Source organism: Protopterus annectens, chromosome 8.part1 (assembly GCF_019279795.1).
Source record: "Protopterus annectens isolate FY-2018-M chromosome 8.part1, PAN1.0, whole genome shotgun sequence".
In the NCBI taxonomy this organism is placed as follows: Eukaryota; Metazoa; Chordata; order Ceratodontiformes; family Protopteridae; genus Protopterus; species Protopterus annectens.
This window is the reverse complement of record NC_056742.1, coordinates 470,391,856-470,416,940: the sequence shown is the minus strand read 5'-3', so window position 1 is coordinate 470,416,940 and position 25,085 is coordinate 470,391,856. Positions and strand designations below refer to the sequence as shown.

Below are 25,085 nucleotides of genomic sequence, written 5' to 3'. Positions count from 1 at the left end.
TAGGCCAACACATATCTTGGTATCCACTGGGATGGCTTCCCCTCTGTTGGTTCTGTGTGTGAGGTGTGGCCAGCACAGCTCAATGATTTGCTGCAGGAGGTCTCTGTCCACTCTATAGCGCTCCATTATCTCCAGCTCATGTAGCCTCTTGTAGGTTACCCTGGGTCTGTACACTCTTCTCCGTCTCCTCACTGTGGGTTGCTCAGCAGCATTCACAACATCACCATCCTCAGCACTTTGCACATGTTGGTTTATGAGAGCAATAGCAGCACCTAACATTTTGTCTGACTTAAACTTTTTAAGTTTTCACTCTTTGTATACTGCAGTGTTGCAGAGTTCTTGGGAAAAAACAGGGTAGACTGCTGTTTGCAGAGTTTAAAGGGCTGGGCTGGCCTAGTCTAATACCTGTGTAATTGGCCAATTCTGATATATTTCACCTGGCAGCTCTACTAGTTCTCCTTGGTTAACTTCCTACTACTTCTTTTCCTTACTTTTTCCCTTTCTGTTTCCACAAGGGGCAGCGCCACGCAAACACACGCACACGCTGTGTGCACGTTTGCAAGAAATTTCAGATATATCCACGGCGTACACCTTTGGTTTCTTGTTTTCAGCTAGGACAACTGTAGACACGCCTCTTGCAATCATGAGCAACTCAGGGCAAACACAAGCCACAGTGCTCCAATCCGCTTTCAATCTTTCAGACATACCCCCCTCATGATGTCAGCTATCTTCTCCTCTACTACTCCCCTACTCCTACACTTACACTCTAGGGACATGGCTCACATGCCGGGGAAAATTGGGATTCACTATCCTTATCTTCATTTGCATAGGATTGCCTACTAATGCTTGGTTACATCTCTCGCACTGAGCTTCCCCCCTTAGCAACCACTACTCAGTGGCCATGTTGCTTTCAGACTGCCATTCACCTGCATGGCAGAACAAGATTTTTAGTGAAAATGCCCATTTGTGGCTATTTTTCACTTTTTTACATTTTATTTAAAGCGCAGCACATTTGATTGCCGCTGCTCTACACTTAAACATGGATTTTAAGGATTTACAACATTTGCAAATGCCAATGGCCTTATATTTGGCCATTGGCATGCTTCCTCAACTAGATGCATCCTTTATTTGGAGCTGTTATAGCTCCGTTTAGCTATTTGCAGAACGGTACTCCGTTACCAGCGGAGTACATTTCTGCAAATAACACTACTCTTACACGGACAGGTTAGTGTTTCCTGGATCGCAAATTTACCTCATTTGCATAGCTTTCAGCAGCAAATGAGGTAATTTGCATACCATAACACTGTCCGTGCAAGAGTAGCTTTAGAAGCTCTCATGCACGCCCCTGCCGGCTATTGCTGAATCGCTCAGCAGACATATTGCCTGTCTGCCGTCTTACACTACTCTTACACTCCGTGGAAGCCTTCGTGAATCCGGCACAATGTGATAAAGAGCAATAAAAACAAAATATTTATTTTTTTCAATGGCTAGGAGATAATGATTTTTGAAAGCATCCAAGTGTTTCCCCAATCTGGGAGATCAATAAAGGTAAAACAAAACCAGACAGCACTTAGCAGAAGCACAGACTGCACCATGCATGCATGTACTTAGCATGGATAACCTAACTTTCAGGTTAACCCAAATATGTGACGGTGGCTGTCAGTTTGGGACAATTGTTCCTAGTAGGAGGGTAAAACTTCAAATTTTGAAGTTGTGCATAGTTTTGTGTATTAGCATTAAGTTAATAGGTTTTAGGGGTGTATTTGTTGTTTTTTTTTGATGGTTTTCAGTAAAACAAAAATGTTTTGGAAGATGTGACATAGGCTCAAATGGATATGACAAGAAACAACTGTATAAAAGATCAACCTGCCAAACATTAAAAACACTGCTACACATAAAAGGTAGGAATAATAACTTTTCAATATAATGAAAATGTCAATATTTATCTTTAAATGTTAATGGCCTCACAGATATATATATAAAGAAAAAGAGTAGTGAACTATATTAAAAATGTAGCGTGGAAATAGCTACGCTAGAGGAGACATATTTGGAAAGAAATGAACACATGAATTTGGAAAGAAATGAACACATGAATTTGATAAAGAAAGGTTTTTGGATGGTTATTCAGAAAAACACTCAGACAAACTGGTAAAAAGAAAGCTAAATAAACAAAAAATGCTTTGTTGGTACTGAGATATGGAAAAAATAGCCGATTAATCTAATAAGTATAAAACAAGTTTATTGAGCCACAGAGTAAAAAATCAAGCATTTTCATCTCCACAGTTAGGAAACTTTATTAAGATACAGCATGCCCAAAAAGCAACACCTTTATATCATAAATTAATTAGTGAAAGAATTATAAAGCAATCACATTCATTACTGCTTAGAGTTTGTAATGTATATAGTACATTATTTAAAAGTGTATTAACCAAACAGTCACATTTAAAATATAATGCTTGCATTAAACTCATACTGCTATATTGTGTTAACTTAACATTAACAATCTTGCATTTATACCAGATAACTATACCTATTTAAAACATTAAAAATATATAAATATTCATTATATTACATTTAATCCAAGGTTAAAATGCATAAAGCTTATATATATAATGCATGATATATATGTACAAATGAGGGTCAAAATGCACATAAAATAAATATACAATATGAAATATGACATATAAAATATGTACTATGTGAAACATACCCTGTTCACAAAAAATGCTATAAAAGTGATGTATAAGATTACACTTTAAAACCACATATAAAAGCATAAGTATAATGTAGTAACCATACATTTAAAAGCTTTAGAAGAAAGCATTTAAAAAAAGACTTTTTACATAATGTACTATGTGCATTACAAACTCTAAGCAGTAATGAATGTGATTGGTTTAAAATTCTTTCACTAATTAATTTTATGATATAAAAGTGTTGCTTTTTGGGCATGTTGTATCTTGATAAAGTTTCCTAACTGAGGAGACAAAAGTGCTTGATTTCTTTACTCTGTGGCTCAATAAACTTGTTTTATACTTATTAGATTCATCAGCTATTTTTTCCATATCTCAGTACCAACGAAGCATTTTTGCTCATTCAGAAAAATACCCAGGATGAAGGAAAAGAGCAGTACTTATACTAACAGGTTCATAGGTAGGTACTGGGCTATCTGCCCGAAGGCATATATTAGCCCAGCCACGTTGTGCGGCATTCACCGCCCCTTTAGTAGTTCCCTAGACCTTTGTACTAGCAGCTAGTACCCTTGTCCCCTATCTAGTAGTGCTGCTGGTGTGATCCCCGGTGTGAACTTTCTGTTACCCATCCACTCATCACGGTTCCTCTTGAAGAGTGATAGTGAGGGGCTCTGTCTTATGTAGATCAGGACTCTGTTCCATAGTAAGGGAAGTCTCTGCGAAGGGAATCTATCCCTCCAGCATGTTCTATTCATTGTTGTGTTGAGGTTTATATCCCTAGAGCGTGTAGCTCGAGTAGGTTTGGTTTTGCTAAGATGGAGCATGTTCAACATTTCTGGGTTGGATATGGCTCTCTACGTTAGACAGAGATCGCCTCTGAGAAGGCGGTATGCAACAGAGAACAGTCTTAGCTTTTTCAATCATGCTGCATAGGGCAACTGTTTGAGGCTAGTAATCCTCTTGGTTAGGTACCTTTGTTGTCTCTCCAGCTGCTGGAGATGTCTAGCCAGGTACATTCCAATTGGTGCATTGTACTCAATAATGGGTCTGATGAGGGAAGAGTAGAGGGGCACCATTACATCCTTAGATCTTGATGCGAACCCTTTCGTGATCAGATGGGTCACATAGAAGGATTTTCTAACCACTTTGGCAACATGATTATCAAAGGAAAGCTGACTATCTACTTGGGTCCCTAGATCCCTTATTTCTTCTTCAGATTTCAGGGGATTACCTCCTATGTTGTAGTTTATGGTACTCTGTTTTTTCCAAAGGGATTACTATGCATTTTTTTGCATTTAGCTTGAGACCATGGCTTTGACACCATGCATCAGTCTCATTTAGGCCCTTCTGGAGGATCTCCATGTCGGCCGGAGACTCTATTATAGCACCCAGTTTGTAGTCCGCAAACTCAGTCAGCCACAGCCCTTCCATGCTTGCCTGTACTTCTGAGAAGTATATGCCAAACAGGAGGGGCCCCAGGACAGAGCCCTGAGGCACACCACTCGTTACTGGTCTGGATTTGGACATAGATCCCACTACTCTTACTTTATGGGATCTGTCTGAGAGCCAGTTTGCGATCCATCTTGTGACGTAAGGGTTTATGCCCAGGCTGGTGAGCTAATAGCAAGAACAGCTCCAATACTGATAGAAGAGGATACAAATAATGGCAAATTTGTAGTGTTAAGGGGCTATTGGCAAGGGAGGAGGATTATACTGGCATGTATTTATATTTCCCCAAAAACTGTTATAATGGAGGTTAAGAAAATTCTGGAGAAATAATCTGCTTTTAGCAGGGAATAATACTTGTAGGTGGTGGCTGGAATTTTATTTGCAGCACTGAAGATGTGTCTGGGAGGCCCAGGAGGGAAAATATAACAAAGGAGAGCAGACTTCTGAAAAAAAATAATGATATTTGACATAAACATGTGAATTCAGTTCTAGGAGTTCAGAATAAATTTACATATCATTTCCCAAGATAAAAAAAAACTGGCTAGACTAGACAGAACATATATTTTCACAGGAATATGTACATTTAATTAAAAGCTTTGATATGCATCCAATAACAATTTCAGATCACATGCCAATAATAAGCAAAACAAAAACACAAGGTCATGAAATAAAAATGAGACAGTGGTGCTTTCCCATCTATCTGCTGAAAAGAGAAGAATTTAAGGAATGGAGTGGAAATTATTTGGGCATTATTGGAGAAGACAGAAATTTCTTCTGAAAATATAGCTAGGGAGGGAGATAAAATTAAAGTGGAGTATAAAAATAGGGTGGAAATAAAAGAAAGATATATGGTTAAGAACCAACTAGAATTATTTAGAGGGACTGATAAATCTTGAAGCACTGCAGAATAAGGGGGATCTCACAGAACAAGAGAAGGAGTAAATGCAGAATGCTAACAGAAAATAAGGGATTACCTTGATATTATGCAAGAGTTTAGAAAGATTGCTGTTAAACACCTGTTTTTTGGATAACTCCAGAGCACAAAAACTTTTAGTATAACAACTAAGACAAAAAATATAAAGGGTTGTCACCAAGCTTAGGGAGCCTTTAACAAGGAAGATAACAAGAGATCCTGGAGAGGTACTGGAAATATTTTGGAAATGTCATGAAAGTCGGTATAAAATATAGAAATATGGAAATCAAGAAAAGGTACATGTGGAAACGTTTATGGAAGAATTAAATATGCCAAGGTTAGAGGTAGGCGAGGCTCAATTAATAACAGGACAGGAAGATAAAAATGGTGATGCCTGACCAATTCATAAGAAAGTCCTGAAGAATAGAAGGTATTTCTGTGGAAGTTTGGAAGGCAGGAGAGGAAAAAATGATAAAGATCAGGAAAATTTTGTTTAACAGCATTTTAAGAGAAGGAGAAGCACCAACATCCTGGAAGAAAGTAGTGGTGGCTGCAGTACCTAAGGAGGGTAAAGGCCCATCAGCTCCAACTTTACATAGGCCCATTTCAATCCTAAACCATGATTATATAAAGGGTTTATGTCTACAGTAGCCATAAGAATGACAAAGGTGATGCCAAAATTGATAGATATGGATCAATGTGGTTTTGTGGAGGGAAGGCAAACATCTGGCAACATTAAAAGAACACTGATGATTCAGAGGGAAGTAGAATGTAAAGAAAATACCACTGTTGTTGGTGGGTCTTGATGCAGAGTAAGCATTTGACAGAGTAAGCTGGGAGTTAATGAGAAGGCCAATTGACGTATTTGCATTCCTTAATAAATTATAAGATTGATTAGGAGGATATAAGAGGGATCAAACGTCAAAATTAAAGTGGGTAGCTTCCTCTCTGATAATTTCTGTTTGAACAGAGTAACCAGGCAGGGGTGTCCTTTTTCCCTTTGTTTTTTGCATTATATTTAGAACTACTGGCAAAAAAATAAGGGACTCAGAAATAAATGGATATAACGGTTAATGGTAGCCAAGAAAATCTGGCTCTATTTGCAGATGATATTATTTAATGCCTGATAAAACCAGAAAATGACATTTCTGTGTTGTGGAACATTTTGGGGCAGTTTCAAATCTTTTCAGGACACAAACTTAATGAAGCTAAAACAAAGGCAATAGCTGTAAATTATGTACCCACACATGAATTGGTTCAGCAATATTCATATATATGGGAACATGATAAAATAAATTACTTAGGAGTTTTGATTAAAATGATTTGGGTGTAGCAGCTAACAATATGTGGGAGACACTAAACAAAAGATAATACAAAGACTGAGAAACAGGAGGCTCTGTTATATTGATATGGATAGCAAGATACAAGTAGTTACAATGTTGTTAGTCCCTTTAGTTTTATATACAGGTCATTTATCAACCAGAGGAGAAGCTATGAATAGCAATTAATAAAGAGCTGAAGGATTTTATCTGGGTAGGGTACAGCAAGAGTCAAATGGGGCAAGCTGATTCTTCCAATTGAGCAAGTTGGTTTGGCATTACCAGATCTGAAGTGGTACTTCAGAGCTACAAAGTTAAGGCTGCTATGTATAGCACAAGCAGAAACCTATAATTCAAAGTGGAAAGTGATGATAATGAAACATGGGAGGGAAGCTCAAGAAACAAGGAAAGGTGGGATTTTGGATTTCTCCTTAAGGAAAATAACAACCATATGGAATATTATACTCATAAAGTAGCATAAAGTATTCTAAGAACAAAACCAATACAGGAATGGCGAAATAAGATTCTGTTAGTAGGGATGACTGCAATTAGGGATACAGAAAATAGGCAAAAGGGGGCTGGAATTTATTGGAGATAACTGGCAAAAGAACCAAGGTACTGGGAGCAAATAATTAGTGAGGGAAAGGTAACAGAGTGGGAAGAGGCCAAGAATGTATTTGGACTGCAAGCTAGAGATTGCCTTCTCTATCAAGGACTGATATCAGAGTATAGGAAAAGAGAAAGAAACAGAGGGATCTTAAGTGAAAGACCAGCACTGGTTGAGTTTTTACTAGAATCTAAAACAGAAGCTGCTGGTAAGAGGAACAATTAGTAGAGCATACAAAATACTGCATGATAACTATAAGAATCAATCAGAGGAGGTTAGAAAGTAATAGGAGAGAGACTGGATAAGCATTTCACAAAGAAACAATGAGGGGATACATGTACGTCTCCCAAATATGCAACACCTACAAGATTTAGGATCTATGCTTGGAAGTCTTTACATAGCTATTTTTATACCCCGAGTAGACTCCAAAGAATTTTTTTTCAGACAGCAAATGCTGGAGGTATGATGGGGAAGGAAGTGGTAATTGGGAACATATTTTCTGGGAGTGCAATGAGTTGGCAGACTTTAATGATTCCCTGCAGACTACTCTGTCAGAAATACTGGGTAAGCAAATGGTGTAACTAAGGAAATTATTTTTTTGAGGTAGGATACAGAATCAGAACTGCATAGACATAGTAAGACTTTGCTGCGTCTAATTATGGTGGCTGCCAAAAAAAGTAATTACTAGAAAATGGAAACCCAGGTCTAAACCAACTGTACTATAACTAGTGAATACAGTAACAGAGATAAAATAAATCAGAATATGGATCTTTAGAAAAGGGTAGGCGCAAATTCCACAGAAAGAATTGTGGGAACAATACATACAGTGGAGGAATGAGGTTTAGAAGAAGACAGGAGTTGAATGAGCTATGTAAGGTATGACTGACAATGACTGGATAGATTATAAGTGATGTATAATGTTTGCAACTAAAATTATGTCCATATGGTTTGTTTTCTTTCATATAAATTTATGATTGCTTATGTCATGTGATCATTTAATAAAGATGCTTCTTGTTTAAGAAAAAAAAACAACAAGCAAAAACTTTTAACATGGGATCTTGGCAAAAATTTCAAAAATAAGCATGGTTGAGATGTACACTTTCTTCCAAAACCTTTCAAAGGGTTTATCATCCTTATCAGATGAGAGGTGAGCAGCATTTACCAAAATGTATAGCTGCAGGAAGATTTACCAAGGAAATCACTGCAGGGTCAAATCTGGGATTACAAAAAGAAAAAAAAATTAAGATTGAGGAAGCAGGCATGTTTCTAGAGACAGGCTGAGGTTTTTTTTCTCCTGTGTCTGCTTATGTACCTTACTCCCACAGACTTCAGTTATACATTGGGCATATGGCTAGGCTTTATGAAGGTGGCTGTAGAAGTTATCTAGTGAGATAACCCAACAGGTTGCAATACTGCAAAGGTGATCTAAGGAAGGACATTAGCAGTGGGCTGAAGAACTTCCAGTTGTAATAAATGAGAACATCTTTCAAAGAAACTGGAATGTCATTATGTTTCTTGTGAAAAGTACAGCTGTGTAAGATCTTATCATAACAGTAGATATCCTACTTCTTTCTGAAGTTTTTTTCACTTTTGGGGTATTATACTGAGGACAGGCAAACATCTGACCAGCATAGCAAAGACTTTACACCTTCCGGGTGCCATACATCAGATGTATGTCCTACGTACAATGTAGAAGGTACATAAGTAACGTATGAGTGCCTAATCCTCTGAAATGAAGTGCCCCAGAAGAACCACAGCAACCCCAGAGGAAAGCAACAACTTGTACATCCAGGAAGGGAAGAAGGAGAAAATGATTTAAGAAAGGCCCCTCTGTCAGAAGAAAGCAGCAGATGGTAGGAGTGAGGGACAGAAATCTGCAACAGTGAGAAGTAGGACATCTACTGTTATTGCAAGATCTTATGCAACGATACTATGGCCTTCTTGGCTATGACTGGCTAGAACTATCCAATCATCTCACCTATACTCAACTGACTCTTGCACATAAACTCATTTTCAATTCCCTACTGTGTCCATCCCTTTCCTCTACCTTTAAAATGCACCTACCCAACAGAGTACTAAGATCTAACAACCAAAACCTAATAGAATTGCACAAACCAACCCGTCCCCCAGGTAAAAATCTCCTATCCTATGGTCTAGCACGTCTCTGGAACTCCCTACCTCCATCCATTCGTACCACCTCTAACCACTTCACATTCAAAAAATCTCTTCACTCTCACCTGCTATCCCAATGGGAATGCTCCTGCTCTCATCCATCATAATATACACTGGCAATCTCTTTTTCCCCACCTTTCTGCTAACTTCCTTTACTGCCTCTCCTAACTCCTACATTCTCTGCTTGTTCTACTAAACCTTTTACAAAACTGTATTATAACATGTCATACTTTCATACTTCCTAAGAGTTTAGGACCTCTCAGTACATACACAGAAATGTTTTCTTTTCCAGTATGTATCTTCTGTAACATTCATCACCTGTCTGTACTACTGTAACATTATGCTCTAAGCTGTAACACTCGTAAATATTGTAATATAACCTAAAACCTATTTGTAACCTTGCTTGAGCTATACTACTTGAAATGTCATGCTCTAAGCTTTATCACTTGTAAATATTGTAATCTAATGTAAAACCTATTGTAACCTTGTTACTGGAGCTTTTCTCCCCAGGACTCCATTGAAAACGGGTTCATCTTGGCCCAGTGGACTATCCTGGTAAATCAACTGCAAATAAATAAAAAATAAATAAAATAAATTCTTTATCACTGTTGTGGTATTCTTCATTCTTAGGAGAGTATTGGTAAGTATGGCAGGAGGAAGTCACTGAAAAGCCCACCAAAAACTTATGAAGGATGGCCTTGTCAAAACCCACCCTAGCCCTGGAAGTGAGACGCAACCTGAATGTTTGGTGTAAGTGTGAACAGAAGACCAAGTAGATCTAGTATCCAGATCCCGGACAAAAGCACCAGAAGAGGTCACTACCCTGGTAGAATGAGCATGAAAAGAAGAAGGCAGCTGTTTGTCACAAAAAGAACATCAAAAAGAAATGACCTTAAAATTCAGAAGGGGAAAGTGTGTTTAGATACTACCACACCAATTTCCTGGCATGAAAGAAAACAAAAAAACTACTCAAATAACCTGATATGTTTTGATTTGTCCAGGTAGTATCCCAAGGTGTGAAGATCCCTCCCACTAGGATTTTATGGAGAAGTGAAAAAAAGAGGAAGATAAAGTCTGTTTCAAGGACCACCATGGGAATAAAAGAGGGATTGGTATGAAGAGGCAGCCTGTCCCTGTGAAAAAACAAAAAAGATGGAAATACCATGAGTGTTTCAAGTTCAGAGACCCTCTTGGCAAAAGTAAGACACACCAACAATAGAGTCTTCCAAGTACAATGTTGTAGGAAAGAAGAAATTGCAGGCTCAAAACAGGACTGGGTCAGTTTCTCAAGAACAAAATTAAGCTCCAATAAGGAGGAAAAGGCTTTCTTGGAGGCTGAATATGAAAGATGCCTTCCAGAAATTGTTTGACTTCAAAACTAGAAGACAAAGGTGGATTTAGTGGCAGACATGTGGAAATGGCTGACAAATTAACTTTAATAAATACATATGCCAACCAAAATTAAGCAACTCACACAAGAAAGAAAGGACTATAGGAAAATCCAAAGGGAAACAGTAGCAGTCATGCTTCATACACCAAATACATTTCTTTCATTTAGTCACATAGGATTTTTCTAGTAGTGGGATTTCTGGCCTCCTGCAAATACCAAAACATGTCCTAAGAAAATTGGTGTTCATAAGGAATCAAAAACCTATCGTCCGAAGGGTGAACTGAAGGGTGGGTGGGCAAGTGAGGACTAATGACAGATCCCTTATCTTGTGTGAGAAGTTCCATTCTATGAAGTAAATTGTGATGATTGCCCCTGGCCAGATGAAACAGAAGGGGGGTACCAGCACTATCTGGGCCAAAAGGGAGTCAACCAGCAAGATTTTGGGCCTGCCACACATGATATTGTGCAGGACCTTTGGTAGTAGAGAAGGATACACATACAGAAACATCTCTTTCTAAGAAAATTACATGTTTTCCACTCTCCAAGCCAGGGGACTTGGCACTCTTGACTCTTGAATCAAACTGGGAGAAGCTGTTTGTTCAGAGGGAGGCAAAAAAGATCTACTTGGAGTCCCCCACCCATGTACAATGTCCAGAAACACCTCTCTGTGAAGCATATATTAGTGAGGATTTGTCCTGGACCTCCTTAAAGAGTCTGACACAAGATTGTGCTCTGAAGGAATGCAGACGGCCTGAAGAACCAAGTCACAAAGGATTGCAAAATCCCAAGCCTGAACAGCCATCCTGCAAAGAAGGTAAGATCTTGTGCCCCTCTATTTGCTGATGCACCATGACTGTACTGTTGTCTGCAAAAATTTGTAGAGGATATGGAATCCAAAAAGAGTGAATCTAGAAGTAGAGCTCTCATCTCTTGGATATTGATATGGTCTATCAGTTGGTGATGGGACTAAAAACCCTGGACTATGAGGTTTTTGGAGGAGGGTCCCCTGAGACAGAGTCAATAAAGACTTTTTGCGAGTGAAGGTGAACTTCAACTACATAGTCGAAGTATAGTGAAGTGTAGGTCCTGAAGTAGGAGCTGCTGAGAGGGGGCTGAATCAAGAGGAAGTCCAAATAAGGAAATATCTGAATTTCTTGAAGTTTGCAGAAGGCTACCATAGGGGCCAAACATTTGGTGAAGACCCTCAGAGCTGTAGAAAGACCAAAAGGCAAAGCAGAGAACTGATAATGAGAGGAAGAAATGGAAGAATGTTAAAACTTTCTGAAGAGAGGTAAATAGGAATGTGGAAGTAAGCATCCTTCAAATTCAGGGATACAAAAAAGCTTGAGGAAGCAAAAGAGGGAAAAGTGCCTGAAGAGACAACATCCTGAAAGGGGGAACCTTGAGAAAGGTGTTGAGAAAAGACAGATCCAGAAGGGGCTTCCATGACTCCCCCTTCCTAAGAACCAGAATATCCAGGAAAAAATACCTGTTCCCTGCTGAAAGAAAAGGACAGGTTGGATGGCTCTGTGTACCACTGGATCCTGAAGAACTAAAGGAAAATGTGAGAGCTGACAAGGAAGAAGCCGTGGAAGGCCAAAAAATGGAGGACGGGACTTCCACACCATAAAATAATCATTTTGGATAATGAAAAATATCCAACCGTCCACAGTTATCTGATGCCAAACAGGAAAAGAAACAGTTAAAGTGAGGGACAGAGGAATATGGTCAAGGGGTAGGGGTAGTTGAATGTCAAACAGCAGCAGATTTTTCAGAGAAAGGAGGATTTTGACCCCAAGAACTCTGATAAGGCTTGTCTGGAAACACTCTCCTAGAAACCCTCTTGCCCCTAAGAAGGGTGTTTAAGCTGCCAGTAAACAAAAGAAGGCTAATTTCTCTGAAACCTGGGAAAAGGAGACACAAAGATTTACTTCAAATCCTACATAACTTCACTCCTTATCTTGAAGGATCTTAATTCAGCAGCGGCAGAGTGCCAAATAGATTCTGGATGTTTAAAGAGAAGTTTAATAATTTGGTCTTGATATAGTCAGGCAGAGCCTGGAGACACAGCTAAGAATACCTCCTCATGACAGATCCAAATGCAGCTGCTCTACAACAGGCATCAGTAACATCATAACTGCATTTCACAGAATGACAAGCCACCTGAAAAGCAGAGCTCAAAAGCGAAATGGCAGACGTTTTGCCATCTGAATTAGGCATATCAGCCAGAATGCCCCCACACTGGGAGAGAAAAGCCAGGACATACCTACTCATATGGGTCTGGTAATTAATAACCCTGAAAACGAAGGTAACTGAGGTATATACTTTTTTTACCCAACCTGTCCATGGCATGGCTTTCCTTATCAGACCGGAAAAGCTTATAAGAGGACAGCAACTTGGATAGTTTATCAGGGGCTACATAAACAGCAGCATGAAGGGCTTTTGTATAAAAACTTCTGAGCTTCAGAAACTTTATAGAACCTGCCTGGTTTCTTAGGGTCAAGAGGCTGAGAATCAGGGGCCTGAGAAGCTGCAGTGAATGCATCAAAAAGGGCAGCCAGAACTGGGGGCACTGTAGGAGGCCAAAGAGAATCTACTAGCAAAAGTTCATAAAACCTTTCTGAATATCAGAAACCTGGTAACAGTCTCACTTAAAGTGGAAACCACTGTATCCCCCAAAAGGCAATTCTTCCACAGGATAGTCAGGAAAAAGTGACTGCTCTTCTTCAGACCCCAGGGCAAGGGGAGGGATGGATCTGAAAGGAGTAAACCAATGACTTCTCACTTTAGGCTCTCTCTTCATCAGAGGAATCAGAGCTCATACGGTGGTTGGAAGGAATGCAGGACAAGAGAAAAGAAGCAGGAACAGACAATCCTTAAGAAAGTTTAAGAGCCATAACAACTTTGAAAAGTCCCCTAGTAAAATCCTGCCATTTGTTGTGTGAATTCTTAGCCACAGGGGCTCTTTTTTAAAGGAGCATCAGCTTTAACACATCCAGGAGGTAAAGACCCCTGCCTAGATCCAATGAGGGTACCAGGTACTTCTTCCCTAGTAAGTATTTGCAGACTTCCCTAGACCCCTCTGAAATAAACAGACGTGGTTCCCCCTTCACACCTGCACCAGAGGTATGCGCACAGCCTCAGCGGATGTGTGGATAGACAGCTGTGTCAGCCTCCAACAGGGTTACAGCGGAGGGAGTTGACAGTGACACCTGATCCTTCAGGTGGAGGCTGGACAGAAGCAGGATCAGTATGCTCCTTTTTGGTTTTCTTCTAAAACAGCTGCTGAATTTTGGGGTGGGACGATTCGGCGATGGCACTCCAAGACAAAAGCTTTAACCTCTGGTTCTCCAAATAAATGGAAAAAGATGATTGTGGAGTGTCTTAGGAGCAAATACTGGACAAATCACACACTGCATATAGTTGTGTGCAGTACCCAAACAAAAAAAGGCTCTATTCCGGTCTATCTTTGTTGGGAATCTGCCTACCACACTCGCATATTCGCATCTTGGATGACATGTAAACTAAGGTAAAAGAAAGAAAGAAAAAAGAAAGGAAAGAAAACACCCCATTGGGGCACATACTCTTTAGAAGGCTCGGGAGTGGAACCAAATGTGGTGAACAGCTTGCAGACCACAACCAAATGCATTGTTGTATCGACTGACAGCAAAGAAGTTCAGAGGATTAGGTGCATGTACATCCCATATGTACTTTGCACCTTCCATGTAGGATGCAAATCTGACATATGGTGACTGGAAGGCTTTGGTATGCTGGTCAAACATTTTGCTATCCTTGCTAGGATATACCAAGAGTGAAGAATACTGCAACAGTGATAAGTAAGAATATCAATTGGTTCATCCTAGATATGGTTTCAGAAAAAGACAATTCTTTCAAGGGACAATCAAGAAGAAATACTCCCCTCAAAATCAGAATCAGTTACCAGAGGAAAAAAATTGAAATCTCTCTCTCACAATCATTTTCCTGTTCATCACACTGCAAATCTTCAGAAAATGAAGTATTGCTTTTTCTTTTAACAGTAAGGAGCAGCCTTAGGTCAACTGGTGCCCTAGGCAAAAGGTCTCCACGGCACCCCCTACCACACCATCCAGTGCCCCCCATCCTGGTCTACATGCACCAAATAAATACTGGAAAAGTGCCCCAACTACAGTGGCGCCCTAGGAGGCCACCTAGTTGGCCTATGCCTAAGGCCGGCTATGACAAGGTTTAACAGCCTGAAATAAGTCTTGAGCCTAATAAATGACCCCCGTCTAAAGTAAATGAGACAGAAGATAAATGTCTAATGTTCTGAATCTTATTAAAAGGAAATTCAATAGAAGCAGATAGACTCCCGTCAGGAACATCACCATGGGGAACTGGCATCCCAGATGGTTAAGCAGGGAAGCATTTCCCATTCCTTCCTCCAAGGCTAACAAAAGTGGTTCTACCATGCCTGCTAAGGACACTCCAAACAGCCGCACAGGAAGTGCCCAATACCTGGATCACGATGGCTGAAGTGACTACACCAGAGGAAACCAAAAAAACAAGATGAGTGGTCTGAAGAACCAGAAATAGCAGTGGCAGAATGATCCATCTGCACCCAAGGCAAATTAATAATCTTCTGAACGGGCAAAGACTGCCTAAAATGTTCTTCCTTTTGCAGCTGGTGGAAAGAAGAACCAAAGAATTTGTAAGAATGTGGCTCCATGATGAAATGAAGAATGAAGCCTGAAGCTCAGGTATCGGTGATAGTAGTGAAAAGGTAAATATAAAAAAAATGAGTTTTCAGCACAGAAATACCATGACAAGCACAACATGCACAATTCCCTAAACAGTTTAATACAATTGTTCTCACAAAATATAGAAAAATGTTTTACACTAAAGTTAAACGAAAACCACAGTCTTCAAAATGAATTAAAATCTTGTAACAATCCAAGAAAGATAAAGTGCCTAGCAAAATGCAAATTTTCACTGATGAAAAGTACTGTTTTTTGTAATAAAATACATTGTGGAAGGTTTCTCCCACACCCAAAAGAGAACTTAGCAACCCAGCTAAGGAGAAATGATACCTAACAGTCAATCCTCAAAAACCCACAAGAGCAGTGCTCTTCAGAATGGCTTGGCACTCAGACCATTGACTTTCTGAAGCTCTGCTCAAGCTGTTAATGGTCTAGATGCATGGAAGGTGTTTCTAAGCTTTGGAAACTGGCTGGCAGTTACATCCTATTCAGGATATAATCCCATATAGCTAAGGATACTGCAGCAGTGGTCAAATGATGAACATCTGCCAATTCATTAGAAGCAAAGCATATGACCTCTGCCAACAAATTATTTTTTTATTTTTAGGACCCAGCCTCATAGTGCAGAGGGAAACTGTAATTAATTAGTAGAATAAGTGCTGGGGTGACATGACCAGGGGGATAGCGAGTGAATGATCACTGTCTGTCTTTCCATGCCAGCCAGATGGGGAATCAAGTCTGCTTGCTGCCTTAGAGACACCTAGTAGGAACACCTGCTGTTACATTTGAGGAGTGTAAGCCTGCTGAGGATATGCTGCAGAGCAGTGTACCTCAGACAATGATAACAGTCATGCGAGGCAGTTTACATGCTTCTTGAGTGAGCAGTGATATGTGAATCTCAAAGAGCTACTTAGGAGCTAGTTCCACAAGGATTAATGGGAAGGTCACTCAGCAGGACTAAAAATCTGTCCATCTCCCTGCTATCTGACTCCTGCCAGGGGAGGAATCAGTGAGATGATCTGGCTTCTCTGGCAGGAATGGAAGGGTCATAATTCCACATGGCTTGGGGGGATGCCTGTCCCGTGCCCTGAAGGAATAAAAGGACTGAATGAACAGAAGATGAGGACCCATCTGAGAATTGCATTGCAGGTGAGAGATCAGGGAGCAGGAGGAGAATTTTTTCTTTTATGACAGAATCCTTCTATAAGTGTCAGTTTTTTGAGGCTGCACCAGAGAAATGTTGCAGCCTGAAGTCAGACAGTATGTAAGTGGTGATTAGTACTGATATGTTTACGTGGATATGCCCACTAAGCACAACTGCTTATACTGAGATGTGCCCAAGAACAGTGGTGTATGGTTAAATGTTCAGTAGGCAAAGACAATGAAACATACCCAGGCTAGAAGGCAAAGCTCACAGACCATTCTGAGCCTTACTCATCTGTTCTCTTCTGTCAGACAAGGTTTCTATAATGGTTATGGAAATGAAAGTGACAACAACAGGTTATCATCATAGGCTTAATCCATTAAACTATAATGCAAAGCAGAATAGTATATTCATATGGCTGATCTTGCAGACCTGTCTATTACCTCCAACAGTTCAACCGACTAAGCCCTTTAACAATGCAAACCAAAAGCTAAAGTGCAGGGGAACTTCTGTGCAGCTGTATTATTTAAGAAAAATGTCTAATGTATCTAAAGAATGTGTCTCAACTCAGGGCATCAGAATGATCCATGAAAGACCGCTCATGTTTCCATACAGTTAAACGAGCATTGCAACTGTAAAATGTTAATAAATATATAGTAATCTCTGTATATCACAGTGGCACTAAAAGATCCCATAAGTTAGCTGGTCAGATGCAATATAAAAGGACTGCATTAGAGGGTTCTGGGAAATAAAGGTAGACAAGCTGATACTGGAATAAAAAAAAAAAAGAATTCCACCTAAATAAATTACAGCAGCGTGTGTTGATTCCAAATTATGATCTACAAATCTTCCTTTTTTACTCAGATGTAGCTGACACTTTCTCTTTAAGTCAGAAGTTCTAACAGGCTAAACAGGAAAAGTATATCTAGGATTCTACCTTTCTTGAGATACTCTTGCATGGGAGGGCTCCTGTTTACTTTTCTGAGTCCAGTGTTAATCTGAGACTGTACATAACCGTATGGTGTGTGTCTATGCCCCTGCACTTGAAGCTGCTGTTTGGTGGAGATCAGACGGTTTTTAAGACTCTCATTTTGTTTCTCCAGCTCACGGACTTTCTCTTGAAGCTCTTCAATCATTTCTTCCATTTCCACATCTCGACCAATCCGCTTGGGGCCGCCACAGTCCTGCTCAGATTTCTTCTTATCGTTAACAAGTCGAATCAGCTTGGTGGCCATCCTGAGGAACAATAAAAAGATGAAAAAGAATTTGAAAAGTCAGCATAAAAGCACTCTGTTGAAAGGGACATAATTGCTGTGAAGATTCCAGTGCGGAACCTGAATAATAAATTTCAGGTTTTGATATAACTATTACTGCCTATGAAGAGTCCTTTGAAGTTAATTGAAACCACTGGGCAGCAATATGCATTACAGTACTGACAAATAATGGTTTCCTAATGCTTATCATCTCAAGGGCTAAAATGCAAGGTTACTTACACACTCTCATATGCTGTTTAAATAGGGCTGTAAAATATGACTATATTACACAGGCAGACTGTAAAATGCTTTGACTCACTTTGCTATTAGGATGTGGTGGGCTGAATGCAACAACCACAATTTTTAAATTACCTTCGTGAAGAGTGTGCTAATAATATCTCACATTCCACTGCCCATATTGTTTCCAGTTTCTCTTCAGCTTTAGAAGCCACAGTCCCCAATCATTTTTAATGTTACTGAGCGTAGGTGGGCCTACATAAAAAGCACTGCAGGACATACATCCTTCATTATACTGGTTGCTATCTTTAACTTTACAGTCTTTAATAAATAATATAAGCCATGAAAGAAACAGAATGTTAAGCAGATATTTTTAATTCAGAGCAGAAACTACTGTTTTCATCTTTCTTTAATGTATTCAAATTCAAGTTTTGGCATCTCATGAGTCTTACCTTTGATTATGTTCATTTCTGATGTATACCATTAAGTTAGAACAAAAGTCTAAGAGTGGACTCATAAAGCGATGTTATATACAAGAACAGAAGGCAAGCCCAGCAGGACACGGAAAACAATCGACTTAAGTGAAGGAGAGGCAGCTTTGATCAGCAAGAGAAGTTCAAGACATAACAAACCGGTCACACATTCAAGCACCGATATACTTTAAAAGTATGGCTTTATGTAAACGACTACAAAAAAAGGATAAAAATAAAAGTCTTAACATTCTGAAGAGGAATACCTCTTACTAAAGTATATAACCATCAGAAAGACAGCAACTTGAATGTCAATTTCAGTCTCACCCTGAATGTTTAAAAAAATGTGGCATTATTTTAGGTAGATATGATTTCCATGCACAAAATATTAAGTGAAAGTTGAGACACAGAATGTGAACAATACACTGCCTTCACTACATCTCTTACTGTAATACTATCCCTGAAGCACACAGTCTTCTTTACCTTAACTCCTTACGTAACCTATACACGTCACCAGAGGAATACAGATATTTATTACTACAGCTACTACAACTGTACTAAAATCCCACATTCACTTGTATCTATGCAAGCAACCAGATGCATAAAAACCAAGGGAACTGGAACTGCAATACAAAAGGACGGTGTGATTCTGAATGTGCAATTCTGTTAGTACTTCACTCACTCACTCGGGCCTATAATACTTTTTTGTATACCATGTTGTGGCATCAAGAACTTTTTCGGGTCTGGCTTCTTTAACTTAGCAGCTAATAATGAGCAGTATTAGAAAGGGCAAGGAGTTACTAACAAAACAACACTAAGACTGTAAGTCTAGGATGTCCTGCAGTGGATAAATTAATATTTGCTACTTATTATTCATATCTATGGTCACTTTTTCATAACAGAGAGCCCTACATGTTATTGAGTTGTATGGTATAGGGGACAGGACAATTCACTGACAATGCTGGTTTATATCACACTGAAAATATTGCTATTTTTTTTAGTAATTATGAAAATGAGCAATATTTCCATATGTATACTTAAAAAAACCAAGTGACTTACAAACTGTCAAATGACACTAGGTGAAACCTTAGATGTTGAAGAAAACGTGGATATTTGCACTGTAAGTTGCATATCTTCAGATATATGCAGTATTATATCTATTGGTAATCATATATATGTTTTCATATTTCTGTAACTATCTCAATAAACATGCACATTGAGAGGAATTTCTTGTTATATGAAAGCTTATGTCTGGTTAACAAAAATGTTCTAACAATATATGTCTAGATTGTATAGTTTTCAAGCTATGAATATTTTTGCAAAAGTTTAGCATTAAAATACATACACTATTTCTGGAAAAGACTACGAATGCACTATTATCACTGCAAAGAATACATCTTACTGATAATGCTATTTGTAAAATTTAACAGCTTTATTGTTCATAAAATATTTACATTTCTTTATCTTATGCTTAAGTTCATTTTTCAGAAAATGCTTTGGCATGCAAGATGTGTGTATGTTGCTAGAGGTGTGACATTCCTCACCAGACATTTGTTAATGTGTTAAATACTGCATTAAAGTACACATGCATGATGCACTGAGGCAGGTGGGATAACCGGGGCAGTATGTATGACACCTGGACATTGTACTTAGCTTCAGCGGACAGCTGCAAGTCAATTTTTCCAGCAGTACCTGAGCTCCCTGGTGCAACATGAACCGCTTAACTGTGTACCCCTGGTGTTAGTCAATTATGCAAGATGATGAAAATGTGACATCACCGTTCAGTTCTTCCAGCAAGAGTCACTAAATGTGAGGAATAACAGCAAGTGGAAACTTCTAAAACACACTAAGCCCATAACCAAAGCAGGTCACTTGAACAAGGCTGTAGGGAGATGGGTAGGTTGTTTTGGAAAATATGCAATTGGCATATTGCTCTAAGAAACTTTTGAAAATAGTATTTTAAGTGATTACTTTCACTGTAGCAGCAGATGGTAAAATATGGAGATTACTAAAACTAGTACCAATACAAAGTGTTAATTAACATGAGCTGGTGTTTTTTTTTTATTTTATTCTAGTTTCACAGAATGGTGATGCTTCTGCATGTATGTACTCAACTGCAAAAACATACTTTTAGTATGCATATCTAGCAATATTACATGAAGCTAGATAGAAAAAAAAAACAGTTGCATTTATTAGCACATTAGCACTCCAAATAAACTCTACAATTTCTGAATACACCTACCCCCATCATCACTGGAGGAATTACAAAGGTGTTTGATATTTTATATCTCAGATAGATGTCAGTGCCTTGGCCCAATCGTTCCAACAGTGAAATATCCATAAAACATTGAAATTCTGAAAGCCATTAGACAGGTCTGGCTATATGAGAAACTGCAGCTCATGCTCTAACCCTGTTTTTTGGAACCTAAAAGGAAATTAATAGAAGTAATACATAAACAAACTCTTAGAGAAAGACCATAAGATGAATTGCATAAGTCAGGCAACAAGTAATACACTCATAAATACCAGCATTTTACATTATATAATGGTGCAAGAGAAACAACTAAACTTCGTAAAATGCTGAAACACAACCATGAATTCTTTCTTGTCATTTAACCGCCACCCATTTTTGTAAACATTTCCCATCTTCACAATTCTCAAACACAATGTAAATACATTGAAACAGCCTCTTTGTGACATGAAAAAGGTAAATGATTATCTAAATAAAAAATAAAATAAATCATAAAATATGTAATAAGTACAGACCTAAACGATCACCAGTCACAAAAGGAGTAGTGCTAAGAGAAGGAGGATGAAAACTTGCTGTGTAGCAATGAAACTGCATCCAAACATTTTCCATCATGGTGAGAATGCTCACAATTCATCAGAAGGGTTGACTGCTACAGAAATTCATATTATGACTGGGAGATCAACAGCTCCAGGAAATGGGTGACTAGTTGATGCACGAAAATTATGTACTTCCATAATGACAGATCAGTGTTGCCTGCTTCTCTTTTCCTCAACAAATGTGTGTTTCAGATCCAACTGGACTCAACTTTGGCCACTCTCAGACTTTGCCTCCAAGGCTCAGGCACCTCCCCTACCCATAATCCCCCGCTTCTACCAAATTACCTCAGAACAAGAAGCATGATACCCCTTCCCAAAGAAAATATACATGAACACATTATATATATATATATATATATATATATATATATATATATATATATATATATATATATATATATATATATATATATATATATATATATATACACACACATACACATACACACACACACACACACACACACACACACACACACACACACACACACACACACACATTATACATATGCACACATATGGTAAAGAAGACCAATAGAGTGCTGTAAAACATCAACTGGAGGAGGAACAAACAGGCTGTTATTAACTCAGTACAGTCATTGCCGGAAAATGGAATATGACAACTAGAAGGGGATGGAAGAAGGGAAATTGAGGATGGAAGTAGACAACATGGCTCTATCATTTCATTAAGTACATACAGTTGTATAAACAAACGTACCATAACTGTAGATGTTCAAATGATCATGTTGCAGTATCCTTAGCTATATGGGTTATATCCTGCAAAGGATATAGCAGCTGGCCAGCTTCCAAAGATTCAGGACACTTTTCACACACCCAAACCATCAGTCAGTTTGAGATGAGCTGACTAAAAAGAAAGGCATGGGCACCAAGCCCTTCAGAGCTTTCATGCCAACAGAAGAGGGAGGCAGAGCCCTGAAAGGGCAGTGCTATGAATAACACAAAATAAATGTCTACATCCTAGTAAAAACACCACAAGAAAAAACAAGGGGTGTGGTAGAAGAGGATACTGCAGCAGTGATCATATGAACATTCACTGCTACAGTATGTTTACTTACACAAGTGTACTACGTGCATCGCATTGATCAGTGCTGCAGCAGTCTTAGCTATATGGGTAGATTACCCTATTGGAGTACATTTGGGAGGTGGAAGGAGAAGAGTCCAGGGGCCCCTGGAAAATAGTCTTAGCAAAGACTAATCTATACCTAAAGAAGGAATCAAGCTTATAATGCTTTGTAAAAGTGCGTACAGAGGACAAAGTTGCAGTTTCTAAAACACTTCTAGAATCCATCCCTTTCCAAACAGTCATAGATGAAGCCAAGGTCTTGGTAGAATGGACCTTGACTCAGCCTGGAATAGTTTTGCTGTGGTGAGTGTAACAAAAAGAAATAGTCTTACAGAACCATTTGCAAACAGTCTGTTTTGGCACATGTTGCCCTTCTTATCTTCACATGAAATAAACAATTGATTTGAAAGATTTAGTTCTGTCAAGATAACACCAGAGTTGTCTGTGGACTTCCAGGGTATGGAGTATCTTTTCTCTTTCAATTTAGGTTCAGGAAACAAAATGGAGAGATAGGCAGTTTGGCTTAAAGTAAACTAGGATACCACTTTCAGTATAAAAGGAGGATTTTTTTTTGGAAAACTAAACTGTCTCTGTGGAAAATGGGATAGTGTTGACTCACCTGAGCTTGCAACTAGGATATCATTCTTTCAGAGGAAAGAGCAATCAATAAAACTGCTTTCCATATTAAGAACCTTAAGTCAGCCAAGTTAGCTGGTTCTATTAGAGCAAATGTTAGCTTCTCTAACAAAATGAAAACCCCAAGGAAGAGTCACCAGTTTTCATGGTTGCTTTTTATGTAAAACCCCTTTCACAAACATTTTGACATGAGAAAGCATTGAAAGAAGAGGATCCATGGGCAGACATGCTGAAATAACTGATAAATGAACCATGATGGAGGAGTAAGAAAGGCCATAGGATAGTAACACACAGATATTGCAAAACCAGAGATTAAATTGCCCTGAATGGGTGCTGGCCATGTTGTTGGCACCAAATAGAAAATGTTTTCCATTTACTAATATACATTCTTCTAGTAGCAGACTTTCTTGCCTCCATTAGTATCTGCTGCATGTCCTCAGTAAACAGGTGCATCAAGGGGAATTAAGACTATCATCCAGGTAGTCACATGAAGTTGATAGGGGTCAGGGTTTATCAAACACGATCCTGTTCTTATTTGAGTTGATCCAGTTTGTGAGTAGGCTTGAGGTAACTGCCCCTGGCCATTTCTAAAGGGGGGGGCACTGTTGCCTGGGTCAGAAAGGAGTCACCACATTGATCTTGGAGGATTCCTTCAGAATCTTCAGAATTACCTTGAATATCAGTGAAAAGGGTAGAAAACCACAGAAACATTACTGTTTAAGGAAAAGAAAATGTGTTCATCGTCCAGGCCTTCTTGCATGGAGTCCTGGAACAGAATCTTGCCAGCTGATTTTTCAGACAGGAAGCAAGTAGGTCTACTTGAGAAATCCCCATAAATGAATCAAATCATGGAAGGCCCCCTGATCTAGTTTCCATTTGTGAGGATTTGCCCTTGTCCAGCTCAGCTCGTCTGCCACACAATTGTGCTCTGACAAAAGTAGGTGCCTGCACAGCGAGACTGTGCTGAGAAGCTATATCCCAATCTAATATGGTTGAGCTGCAAAGGGGTACTACCTTGTTTCCCCCTTGCTTCCTGATGTACAACATGACTGTGGTATTGTATGTAACAACTTAAAGAGGTCCTGGAAACCAAAGATGATTCAGAGAGTTAAGAGCCTTGTTCAGAGCAAGCACCTCTTTATACTTATGTGCTTGCACCTGTCCCTGGTGTACAACACACCCTGCACATTTACCCCTTCTGAAACTGCTCCCCAAACTAAATACAAAGCAGTCAGTCACCACAGACACCGCAAAACAGGGAGGGAGGGAGAAGGGGAGACCCAGGTCTCTACCAAGTGATTTCTATTCTGACAAACCCCAATAGTGGTTTCTGAAAAGATAAAAGGTGTTGATGCTGGAAAGAAAGATTTCAGATACCACTGTATCTTTCTCATGTGGAGTCTTGCCAGGGGTATCATAAGAATTACAGACGTCATGAGACCCAACATCATGAAGTACTGAAGTATTCCCTCCCAGTGACTATCTAAAGATCTTTTTTTTTCTCCTGTGGAAGAAAAGCTCTTTGAACTAAAAAGTTGAGCTGACCTCCACAGGTACACGATTGTGTGTGAAGGAGACAAAAAGACTTTGGAATGTTCTCTTGGAATACCAGCCTGAGTAAGAAACCTCTAACCCAAGTGACAGATTCCTAACACTTTGATAAAGACTCTGCAAAGTTAAAAATAAGTCTAAATATGGAAAAATGTGCATACTCTGTAGCCTGCAATGACTTATAACTGGAGCTTGACACTTTGTGAACACTCTTGTGCAGCGGATAGTCCAAAGGGTAAGGCAGAGAACTGACAAAGGGAGTGAGACGCACCAAACCTTAAGAAATGTCAAAGTCGGGATGAGTAGGAGTATGACAAGCATCTTTTAAATCCTAGTCTTACCAGGAAAATTGAATGACAAAGGAGAGGTAACAGATTGTGAAGAGACATCAGTTTGAATTTGGGTACTTTTACAAACAGGTTTAGGAAAGAAAGACCCAGAATTGGTCTCCAGCATTTTATTTCTTTGTTTGGCACTAAAAAGGTCCTTAAATAAAACAACTCTCCCACCTGAGAAGGGGGGGAACTGGTTCTATCACTCCCTGGGACAGCATGTGATGAATATGGTAGGTGGAAAGAAGAGTCTTG

General features: G+C 39.2%; 1 protein-coding gene across 1 annotated transcript in view; it reads right to left on the bottom strand.

Moving 5' to 3' along the window:
- Nucleotides 1–25,085, bottom strand: part of RPGRIP1L (RPGRIP1 like) — a 1,932,928-nt gene that overhangs the window by 1,724,991 nt on the left and 182,852 nt on the right. The window contains 3 exon segments of the mRNA XM_044082016.1: nt 9,320–9,321; nt 11,922–11,941; nt 17,358–17,656. Of these exon segments, the coding sequence (XP_043937951.1) occupies nt 9,320–9,321; nt 11,922–11,941; nt 17,358–17,656 (321 nt within the window).